This window comes from Psammomys obesus, unplaced genomic scaffold (assembly GCF_907164565.1).
Source record: "Psammomys obesus unplaced genomic scaffold, mPsaObe1.curated_primary_1811, whole genome shotgun sequence".
Lineage (NCBI taxonomy): Eukaryota > Metazoa > Chordata > Mammalia > Rodentia > Muridae > Psammomys > Psammomys obesus.
The window spans coordinates 38,341,482-38,352,944 of NW_026596034.1; the positions used below are offsets into that span (position 1 = coordinate 38,341,482).

General features: G+C 54.1%; 1 protein-coding gene across 1 annotated transcript; it reads left to right on the top strand.

Annotated features, from left to right (window-relative positions):
* The first annotated feature begins 220 nt into the window (after window positions 1-220).
* Window positions 221-7,929, top strand: Tubb3 (tubulin beta 3 class III). The gene is made up of 6 exons (XM_055621430.1): window positions 221-357; window positions 411-508; window positions 2,146-2,312; window positions 4,685-4,793; window positions 5,782-5,892; window positions 6,854-7,929. The coding sequence occupies exons 1-6, from the start codon at window positions 221-223 to the stop codon at window positions 7,927-7,929; spliced, it is 1,698 nt and encodes a 565-aa protein (XP_055477405.1).
* Window positions 7,930-11,463: the final 3,534 nt, after the last annotated feature.

The following is an 11,463-nucleotide window of genomic DNA, read 5'->3' on the forward strand; positions in this document are numbered from 1 at the left end:
TGCAGCGGACGGCTGGGGGAGCCCTTTTGACCCCCACTTCCATTCATTCTGCGCACCCCCCCCCACCCACACACACCGCGGTGTCAGCAGGTGCAGGGAATGTGGTTGGGGGCGCCGGCTGGGCGTGGCCTCCTTCGAGGCTGCCACTTTAAACCCTGAGTAAGATGGGTGTGTCGGGCAAGGTTGGGTGGGGCTCCCCCTAAAACCATAATGACCGAACATGCCCGAATCCCCGCTGGAGAACTGGACGGTCTTCAAGGCGCGGGGCCGCCCTCACGCCCCCCACCTTGCCCAGCTCGCCCTCAGTTTCCTTGCCCCACCCTGTTCCTTTGTTGGAGGGGTTGGGCCTGGACTCCAGTGACCTTGGTCCAGAACTGGACTCTTCCTATCTGCAACTCTCCCACCCCCAGCTGGGCCCTTCCGGGGCCTCGCAGCCGGGACGGAGCCCGGAACAAAGCTGACTCCAAGGATTGCCTTTACTTCCCCGCTATTGTTAGCCCACCTCCAGGTGTCGGAGCCGAGGGGGAGGGAGGGTGGCGCAGTGACTCTGCATTTCTACTGTGATTAGTGAGTAGTGAAAGAGCTGACCTGTTTCCAGTCCTAGCACGCTGTTCCTTACCCAAGGTCACACAGCAAGTGGAAGACAGACAGAACCACTCGATTCCTGCAAAAGCCCGACCTCGGCTTGGGTTGGGTCTGAGTGGGTGGGGTCAGCTTCCTCAGTCTTCTGAACAATGAGACGGAGCTTTGTCCAGACGGATGCTGGACGTAGCTCAGGGATGGTGTGTAGCTAGTTCCCAAAGGAGGAGGTGGGGTAGACGGGCCCTGGAAGGGAGGGGAGGAGGCAGAGAGAGGACCTCTGGAGGCTGTTGCCATAGAAACCAGGCAGGAACAAAAAAGCTAATTACCATGGGCTGGGGCCGTCACGTGGCTGACATGTAAATTGCAAGTTTGGCGCTAGGGCGGAGGTTCCTCTGGCTGGGGGGGGGGAGGGAAGCAGTACGGGGAGACTCCCTAATCACAGAGGAGACAGCTGTTCCCATTCCACGGGGGAAACGTGGTGGGGGAGGGGCATGCAGGGGGAGCCTGAGGCAGGCCCTTCCCATCAAATCAGGACCCCTGGGCTAATCGCTGACAGCTGCCCTGGCCTGAAGGGAGGGGGAGGGCGCATTAATGTGGCCACAGGTGCCGGGCCCCTGGAAGGGCCAGGGGTGACGGGGGAGGGAAGGCTTGCAATCCTAAGGGCTGCTGGGTGACCCTGCCAGAACCGCGGCTGTGCCTTGCTCCCGCAGGGTCTCGGGTTCAGCAAGGACCTAGAAGTCAGGCTCCCTCCCTCCCACGCCCAGGCTCCCTCATAGTTAGCACTTCCCACCCCGCCCTCTGCCCTGGAAGAGCTGACTGGAAGATCTCCCGGCGACCGGCCCGAAGGCCCAGGCCCTGTGGGGATTTACCTGCTGAGTGTCTGCCCCAGGCGATATGAATGAGATTCATTGCCTATTTTTGTAGCTGGCCTTAGGGCCCCTGGAGTGCGCTGCAGTGGGGAAAGTTTTTTCCCTGCCCCCTACAGCAACTGAGGGCACGGGCGAGGGTGGCGGACCGCTTCTTGCCATTATTGGTGCTTGGGTTGTGCCTGTCTTAGCACAAAGGGCCCCTGGCTCTAGGGAGGTGATGGGGTGGAAGCATGGTGGGGTGGAGTCAGGAAGGGAGGTGTGAGGCCACGAGAAAGTACTTGGAAGCAGCAGCAGAGGAGGCATTAGCAATCCGTGAGGTTAGCACCACCTGTGAGTGCGTTGACGAGCCAGGCCGGTGCCCTGTCAGGCCTTGTGAGGTGAGTGCTGTGGGTGGCGTCCTCCCTTAAAGCCGAGAAAGAGGAAGGTTCTGCGAGTTGAGTCACTTGCCTCTGCTCACAGCGTTCGGTGGATATGGGCAAGGCAGCAATTTTAGTATGGGTGTGTGTGTGGCTGTGCCAAGGTGACGTGTGCCCACACCACCAGGAGCACGTGGGACTGGGTCACTCTTTGTTGCCCCCTTTGTTAGGGCCTGAGACCCCAGATGCAGTCTCCCTCATAAAGGGTCCCTAGAAATGTCTACACCTCGTGCCTGTGCCCCACCAGCTGCCAGAATGCCTCCCCTCCCCCCAAATAGGAGCCTTCAAGGTTGGGACCCGCCTGAGAGCCAACCTGGTGAGGAGGGGACTCTTTGAGTCCTGTTGTGGGAGCCTCGTAGCCCAACTGCGCTCCCTCGCAGGCTCACTACCATGCTGCGCTCAGAGCAGGGTCAGCACCTCGGACAGCAGCGCCGCCGTCCGCCCTGTGAGACTTGGGTCTTAGCGAGGCTGAACCAGGATGGGTTCCTTACGCCTGGTGCTTTTCTTTTCTGTAGTGATGCTACTTAATTTAAACAATTCTTTTCATTTAAAGATTAAATATTCTTCTATGTAGTAATACTTCCTTATAAGGTTTTTTTTGTGTGTGTGTTATGTTAGCAGCTCAGTTGGAGCTCAGACTGGCCTTCTAACCACTAGCTTTACAGCTGTCTGCCGCTGCACCGGGGAAGATTTATTTTGAATTACATTTGTTATTTTTAATTTGCAAACGCAGTTGCTGATATATTTTTTCACGTGAAAGCTGAGACGCAGGCTGGAGACGTGGCTCAGCGATAAAGCCCTCGTCTTGTCTTAGGTTTGATCTGAAGCAGACTGAACAAAAACAAAATCTGGAGTGCTGCAGGGAGCTAAGCTCGCTACCGCACACCCGTAGCACCTCCCCCTCACCTGGGGAGGCTGAGGCAGGAGGCTCAGCAGGGCTTCATCAGCTTGGGTGAAGGAGCAAGATCTTGGTTCTAAAATAACAGTAACAATAAAGGAACACTGCAGAGGAGGTAACCCACCCATCATATGCTTTCAATGTCGTGTGTGTGTGTGCGCGTGCGTGTGTGCGCGCACGTGCACGCACGTGCGTGCCTGCGTGTATACATGCCTGTGCAGACAGAGTTCAGAAGAGGCATCGGATCTCTGAAACTGGAGTTATACACAGCTGTGAGCCACCGTGTGTGTGTATGTGTGTGTGTGTGTGTTGCTCAGAACTGAACTTGAATCTTTTGTGAGAACGGCTGTGTCTCCAGACCCTTTTTTTTTTTTTAATTTAAAAAAACGTATCCAGGTGGTGGTGATACACACCACACACCCTTACACACACTTAGATACACACACACACACACACACACACACGCGCGCGCGCGCGCGCGAGTGTGCTCACACATACAATCAAAAATAAAACAAAACTTAAAAAGTACACAAAAGAGAAGATGAAATCCAGGCCCCTCTGGCCGGAGGTGACCTCTCTGGGATGGATCCCTCAGAATGAGCTGTCGGACCCCTGTGGGTTCCCTAATAATGATCTGTTTGGCTGTTTTTAGGGGTTTAAAGAAAACCTGTTTGAAAGGTTTTTAAAAAATGTTTTCTGCGTGTGGGTGTTTGTGCAAACAGTGCCTACAAAAGCCGGGGTGAGTGCGGCGTCCCCTGACGCTGGAGCCCACAGGTGACTGGTTGTGAGCCATGGCTGAGGGGAAGCGATCCTGGGTCCTCTGCCAAAGCAACAAGTGTCCTCAACTGCTGAGCCATGCCACCGGCACAGTTACAGATATGTTTAAGCATGTTTTCTTTTCTTTTTTTAACAAAAGCTTATGTTCACGAGACCAAAAAATATATATATATATATATAAATATATATATATATATATATATATATATATGTATTTATCCAAGAGCACAAGGGTAGACAGTGAAAAGCCTCTTTCCCTCAGCCCAACACCCAGGATCTCTAAGACATCCAAACACAGACAAGCACCAGTGGACTGCTCTCTCGCCTGCTTTCAGCCCTGAGCAGCTCTTTTCTCCACATGATCCCTGGTCATCGGCCTTTAGTGTCTCTAGGCCGTAATGTCATCAGCATATCTGCAAGATGCCTGAGCGCTAAGGGTGGCGATGCTGAGGGCCCAAGGAGGCCCCACAGGCCTGGGAATCTGTGTGCTCTGCCAAATCGTTTCCCTGTCTGCGGACCTTTCTTTCTCTCACCTACCAGGGCTGCAGAACAGTGGCGCTTCTCTGCCACAGCTGCTCCTACACTCTGGGCAGATGACTGTGTTCTCACAAGAGCCTGTGGTCCTGTAGCCAGCCCGTTGTATGGATGAGGACGCTGAAACACATTTAGCCCCTGTGGGTCAGCCGTGAACCCTGGTCTTAGGCCATGATCTGCCTTGTCCTGCTGAAGCGGTGGTAGCTGCGTGTAAGGTGCCTCCTGTCCTTGCACTGGCACTGAGGGCCTCATGTGGTGGCTGAGAACTGACCCGTCTCTGCTCTGCCACCCGCTCTGGGCACTGTTCTACATTCCGTGTGCCTTCAACTCCTTTCCTGAAAAGAAAGAGTAAAAACAGTCCCGAGAGATAGTTTGTGTACAGGTACAGAGCTGGGTAGACTCTCTCTGTATCTGAGTCCTAGCTCTCCCTGGGGGCCTGGAGACGTTAGCCAGCTCATGCAGAGAGTACTCCTTTCTAGAGCCTCATATTGGGCCTAAGGGCGTCCCAAAGTTCTAAGTTTGCACCGTAAGCTTTCAGACTTCAGAAGGGCAATGGCCTGGAAGGGCCTCGGCTCTCTGCTGAACCCTTTTCTGCTCTCCTTGTGCAGTTCTGGGAGGTCATCAGTGATGAGCATGGCATCGACCCCAGTGGCAACTATGTGGGGGACTCAGACCTGCAGCTGGAGCGCATCAGTGTGTACTACAACGAGGCCTCCTGTGAGTACCGCCTCCCACCTGCTGGGCCCTGGCAAAGGGGCCTTCTGCACAAACAGGGCCCTGTGAGCCATGTCTCTGCCTCTCTTAGTTGGTGATGGCTTTGTGTAGTCCGGGGACAGGCAGGAGACTGAATGGTGCATCCAGAGCAGGGGTCGCTGGGAGCTTGGTTGAGGCCATTTGACAGCGGGTACAGTATTAACAAAAACTACAGACCATGTGACTCGATTCCAGCTGTCCTGGTGGTCAGCCATCACTGCCATGACTGGGCCAGAGTCTACTATGGGTCTATGCCTATGATACAAGTCCCAGCCCTTACTTAGGGTAAGAGCAGGCAGGACACTGTGTATCAAAGCAGATGCTGAGACTCATAGCCAAACTTTGGGCAGAGTGCAGGGGATCTTATGAAAGAAGGGGGAGATAGAAAGACCTGGGGAGGACAGGAGCTCCACAAGGAGAGCAACAGAATCAAAAAAATCTGGGCACAGGAGTTTTTCTGAGACTGATACTCCAACCAAGGGCCATTCATGGATATAACCTAAAACCTCTGCTCAGATGTAGCCTATGGCAGCTCAGTATCCAAGTGGGTTCCTAGTAAGGAGAACAGGGACTGTCTCCGACATGAAATCAGTGGCTGCTCTTTGACCACCTCCCTCTGAGAGGGGAGCAGCCTTGCCAAGCTTCAGCAGAGGACAGTGCAGCCAGTCCTGATGAGACCTGATAAGCTAGGGTCAGATGGAAGGGGAGGAGGACCCTCCCCTATCAGTGGACTTGGAGAGGGGCATGGGAGGAGATGAGAGAGGGAGGGTGGGGTTGAGAGGGAATGAGGGAGGGGGCTATAGCTGGGATACAAAGTGAATAAACTATAATTAACATTTAAAAATTTTAAATAAAAAAAAGCAGGAGACTGGCAGGCTGGGGGTGGAGTTTGGAGGGAAATGGATAGACCCCTGACGTGTAACTCAAACCACTGACTTCTCTCTTCCCTCAGCTCACAAGTATGTGCCCAGGGCCATTCTGGTGGACCTGGAACCTGGAACCATGGACAGCGTTCGCTCTGGGGCCTTTGGGCACCTGTTCAGGCCTGACAACTTTATCTTCGGTGAGTTCCCTGGCTCCGGGCCCTGGGCCTGGCAAAGCCAGAATGTCTGGAAGAGGGTGGAACCAACCACTCTTCACCGGGGCCTTGCAGGGTGAAAGTGACCTTTCCGTCAGGGTCCGAGAACGGGTTCTGTGTGGGAAGGGATCCTTCCCACACATTTCTACAAAGAATGAGGTATAAAACACAGACTTTTGGAATTGCTGGAGTGGCAGGGACTTGAGTTTGCGTGTGTTGAGAGGTCAGGGTGTCCTTGAGACTATCCCGGTGGTGTCCTCAGCGCTCACACCGACACGGGAAGTCTCGCCTCACTTCTGCTTCTGAGATCCTAACACCATGAGCCAGTAAGGTGGCTCAGCCGCTGAGGGCTCGCTCTCACCTCATGGTCTGAGTTCGAGCCCAGGCGGCAGAAAGAGAGAATCGGCTCCTTCTGACCTTCACCTGTGTTCCATGGTACATGCACACCCACACGTGGACACACACGTTCTCTCTCTAAATAAACAGATGTGTTTTACTGTGATCGTTTTTAAAGGCCCCATAGACTAGTGGGTGCTAGTTCCCAGCCAGGACTGGCTACAACAGTCCTTCCATTCTGGAAAAGAGGAGTACTTGGCTCGGAGGGGGAGGTGGCTGACTGAGGGACAGCCCCCCTCTCCCTTCCACGTGTCAGCAGACCAGTGGAAGGAAGGTGAGTGAGAGAGAGGGAAGGCTGGCCTGTTTATCCAAGATGGCCTTGACCTAGCTAGGCCCTGGCCTCATCCCAGATTTTTCATTCCCTGTTCGAAGCATCTGCAGCTGGGATCCCTGGCACTCAACAGAGATGCCCAGGGTGGAAGTCATATTTCAAAGCGTGCAATTTATAGACTACAAGGGAAGCAGCTTTCTTCCGGGGTGCTTGGCAGGTCCTGGAGGCCTGCAGTGTAGACCTTTGACCTCACCTGTCACCTGCCCCTTCTCTCTGTAGGTCAGAGTGGCGCTGGCAACAACTGGGCCAAAGGGCACTACACCGAGGGCGCAGAGCTGGTGGACTCGGTGCTGGACGTGGTGCGCAAGGAGTGTGAGAACTGCGATTGTCTGCAGGGCTTCCAGCTGACGCACTCGCTGGGCGGCGGCACAGGCTCGGGCATGGGCACGCTGCTCATCAGCAAGGTGCGGGAGGAGTACCCCGACCGCATCATGAACACCTTCAGCGTGGTGCCCTCACCCAAAGTGTCGGACACTGTGGTGGAGCCCTACAACGCCACGCTGTCCATCCACCAGCTGGTGGAGAACACGGACGAGACCTACTGCATCGACAACGAGGCCCTTTACGACATCTGCTTCCGCACCCTCAAGCTGGCCACGCCCACCTACGGGGACCTCAACCACCTGGTGTCGGCCACCATGAGCGGCGTCACCACCTCGCTTCGCTTCCCGGGGCAGCTCAACGCCGACCTGCGCAAGCTGGCCGTCAACATGGTGCCCTTCCCCCGCCTGCACTTCTTCATGCCAGGCTTCGCCCCCCTCACAGCCCGCGGCAGCCAGCAGTACCGGGCGCTCACGGTGCCCGAGCTCACCCAGCAGATGTTCGACGCCAAGAACATGATGGCCGCCTGCGACCCGCGCCATGGCCGCTACCTGACCGTGGCCACAGTCTTCCGCGGGCGCATGTCCATGAAGGAGGTGGACGAGCAGATGCTGGCCATCCAGAGCAAGAACAGCAGCTACTTCGTGGAGTGGATCCCCAACAACGTCAAGGTGGCCGTGTGTGACATCCCGCCGCGCGGCCTCAAGATGTCATCCACCTTCATTGGCAACAGCACGGCCATCCAGGAGCTGTTCAAACGCATCTCGGAGCAGTTCACGGCCATGTTCCGGCGCAAGGCTTTCCTGCACTGGTACACGGGCGAGGGCATGGATGAGATGGAGTTCACGGAGGCCGAGAGCAACATGAACGACCTGGTGTCTGAGTACCAGCAGTACCAGGACGCCACCGCCGAGGAGGAGGGAGAAATGTACGAAGACGACGAGGAGGAGTCGGAAGCCCAGGGCCCCAAGTGAGGCGGCTTGCGGCTGGGGTGCGGGGCCAAGCGGCAACCAGGGCCAACACAAGCAGCATCTGTCCCCAAAGCCATCTGCTACTGACACTGCCCAGCCTTGCTTCCCACCAGCTCCTTCGGGCACCCTAGGCTCCCAGTTGACGCTCTTCAGTATTTATGGCTGTCCCCGCCCCACGCGAGTCCACTTGGCTCTGTCCTCCTGTTGAGGCCACCTCTGTTTGTGTTGCTCATTCGTCTGTTTCATTATGGGCCCGGGCCTAATGTTAATGGTTTGTTTTTTTACTGGGTTGTGTTTATATTTGGAGGGGGTTATAATTAATAAAGTTACTGCTGTCTGTCAGACGCCTCTGGCTGGTACTGGAGAGTTCTTTTCTTTGCCCTTTCCTGCCCCGCCCCCTTTTTAAGATAAGAACTAGGCTGAAGCATGTTTGATGTAAAGTTTTCGGTGGGGGGAGGGGAGAAGAGTAATTTAGATCTAGAAGGAAAGAGAACAAGTAGACTCAGCCCTTATCTCCCAGGCTGGTGGCTACGATTTGCACTGACATGGTCTCAGGTTGGATCCCAGGGAGGCAGGGAGGGGAACTAGAGAAGGAAGCTTTGCTTGGACTAAATCCCATCGCGGAACCCCTGGCACACCTCTTTTGACCCAGAGCAGCCTACCTTGTTCCTGGGCTCATATTCAGCTTTCTTCCTGCTGTCTGCGCTGAAAGTCAAGTGTAAGCAGCTATGTAAGGAAGCTGAAGCCCAAGACCTGAACCGAAGGGATAAGGAAGAGGAAAAAGGAGTGCTGGGAAGGTTGGGGCTTGTAGCTGGGACCAGAGAAATATGGGCACTGGCTCCAACCGTGTGCTGGTTCCGTGTGCCCCCTAGTGGTGGCTTCCCATGGTTTCAGAGCACCCAGTATGCAGGGTTAGAGAAAGCTCCTCATGGCATGAGATCCTGCCCAGCATTCTCCCTCCTCCTGGGGAGAAGACTGAAACCAGAGAGGCCACGTGCTCAGAGGTGCACCGTGAGACCGCACAGCTGGGCGAAGGCTCTCTGCACCCATTCCCTCGTGCTTGGTGGCACCTGAAAGAATTTGTTGTACACAGTACCTTCTCTCACCCTCTCTCCATGTGACCGTAGGTGATGAAGATAGTCTGAGAAGCTGCTAGCCCTGCCTTCAGATGAGGGCAGCCGCTCCTGAGAGGGTGTTTGATGTAGGCTGGGCCCTGGAGGTCAACACAGAAAAGTAACAAAGGCAACACTGTGTTGTCTCAGCTGCGGCTGTGAAACTTCCCTGAAACTTAGTGACCTGACCTGAACTCTAAAATAGCAATTTATCCTGTATTAATAAAGTTGTTGTTTTTTTAAAGCCAGCTGATGGTGGCGCACGCCTTTGATGCCAGTACGTAGGAGAAAAAAGCAGGTGGGTTTCTGTGAGTTTCAGGACAGCCAGGGCTACAGAGAGAAGGAGGAGGAGGAGGAGGAGGAGGAGAAGAAGAAGAAGAAAAGAAAAAGAAAAGGGCTGGAGCTATGGCTCAGTGGTTAAGAGCACTGGCTGCTCTTGCAAAGTCCTAAGTTCAATTCCCAGCAGCCACATGGTGGCTCACAACCATCTATAATGGAATCTGATTCTCTCTTCTGGTATGTATGAAAACAGCACTCATGCATATGAAATATATAAATAAATCTTAAAGAAAAGGCACTTATTAAAAATAGTTGTTTTGTTTTGTTTTTGGGACAGTGTCTCTTTACATCACCCTGGCTGTCCTGGAACTCACTGTGTAAACCAGGCTGACCTCCATCTCAGCCTGCTTCTGCCTCCCAAGCCCTGGGATTCAGGGCTGACGGCTAAATTACTTACTTCCTGCAGTGCTGGTTGGTATGACAGCGAGGTCCAACATGTCACTTGAGGTCCTTTGCTGGGAGGCAACCGAAGCGGTCCCTCTCTCTTCTCTGTGGAGGCCTGCGTGCGGCTCCTCAGTATCTCCAGTGTGTGGTGGTGGCCTCCTTCCTGCTCTTTTGTCCTGTCCTGAGGTGAGTGACTTTGCACTCCCTGCCATGATGGGAGGGACGACAGGCCCACAGGAGCATGGGCTGCAGCCTCCAGAACTGAGCAAAACAAGCCATTCCCCCTTACCAGCTAAAGAGTAATGAAAGACTGAACAGCAAACCACTTTCAGGAAAACGGTACTCCAAAGGTCAGGGCAGAGGCAAACACTCGGCCCCTCGGTTCTCAGAGAGGGCTCTCTTGGAACCCAGTACTATGCTGGTGGAAGCCCACACAGCTTAAGGGGTAGAGTGTGGGTGTCCACACACCCTTTTTAGGTGACTTCAATATGAGCCGCCCAGTTCCCCCAGGCAGGAGCAGGAATGTGTATAGGCACCTGCCCTTAGCTTTCCTGTCTACAGTGAAGGTACGCCTATCAGTTACGTCCTGCAGACCTTGTGAGTACACTGAGGGCTTCTAATGCCAGTAGGTGTGTGGGCAGTGGAGGCTCTGGTCTGCTTGCCCTTGGACTTCAGTCTGCAAGCACCCTTGGCATTCTTAGGTAAAAGGTGGGACAGGTCTAGAAATCAACCTGAGATTCACATACAACTAGCAAAGACTGTCCATGGCCCTGCTTTCCTCTCTTCCCATGGTGAACATGGGGGAAATGGCATGTCCTGGAGCCTTCCCATTTATGCCAGTTTTAGTGGTAGGCTAGTTTAGTGAAAGAGAGACAGACAGACAGGAACAGATAGACAGGGAGAACACAGTGCATAGTGGCACACGCCTTTAATCCCAGCACTCAGGAGGCAGAGGCAGGTGGTTCTCTACATAGTGAGTTTGTGAATTCCAGGGCAGCCAAGACCACATAAGCTAGATATAATTTAAAAAAAAGAAAAGGAAAGCTGGTTTAAAGGGTGGTTACTGTCACTGGACTGCTGCTTGTGTGACTAGAAATGGGTATATGAGCTCAGGCAACAAGACTCAGGCAGGAAAGGCTGCAGAGCAGAAATAGGCAGCATCAGGCCGGTCTTTGTTTCTGAGATGGAGTCTTACTATGTCCCTGGCTGTCCTGGAACTCCCTGAGTAGACCAGGCTGGCCTTGAGTGCACAGCCATCCCTTGCCTCTGCCTCCTGAGTGCTGGGATCAAAGGTGTGTGCCTCTGCTCCTGGTCTTTGAACATGCTCATCATGCATGTGACTGGAGCTATAATAATCCCATTTTGGAAAAGTGACCTTTTTGTGTGTGTGCACGAGTATCTGATGGGTGTGGGTTAGTGCCTGGGGTGCATGTGTGGAAGCTGAGGTTGAAGCCAAGCATCTTCCTCCACTCTTTTACATACACTCATCTTATTTTGTGTGTTTGGGTGTTTTTTCTGCATGCATGTAGGTGTACCAAGTGTGTTTCCGGTGCCCTGGAAATCCAGAAGAGAGCATTGCTCGCCTGGAACTGAAGTTGTAGGTGGTTGTGAGCTGCCTGGTTGGTGCTGGACACCGAACCTCAGTCTTCTGGAAGAGCAGCCAGGGCTCTTAACCTCGGAGCCAGCTCTCTCCAGCCTCTGT

Coding starts and splice junctions, on each gene's coding strand:
- Tubb3 (XM_055621430.1), top strand. CDS start 221: ATGCCCGAATCCCCGCTGGAGAACTGGACGGTCTTCAAGGCGCGGGGC. Junction 358..410: donor GGGGTTGGGCCTGGACTCCA/GTGACCTTGGTC, acceptor TCCCACCCCCAG/CTGGGCCCTTCCGGGGCCTC. Junction 4,794..5,781: donor GTACTACAACGAGGCCTCCT/GTGAGTACCGCC, acceptor CTCTTCCCTCAG/CTCACAAGTATGTGCCCAGG.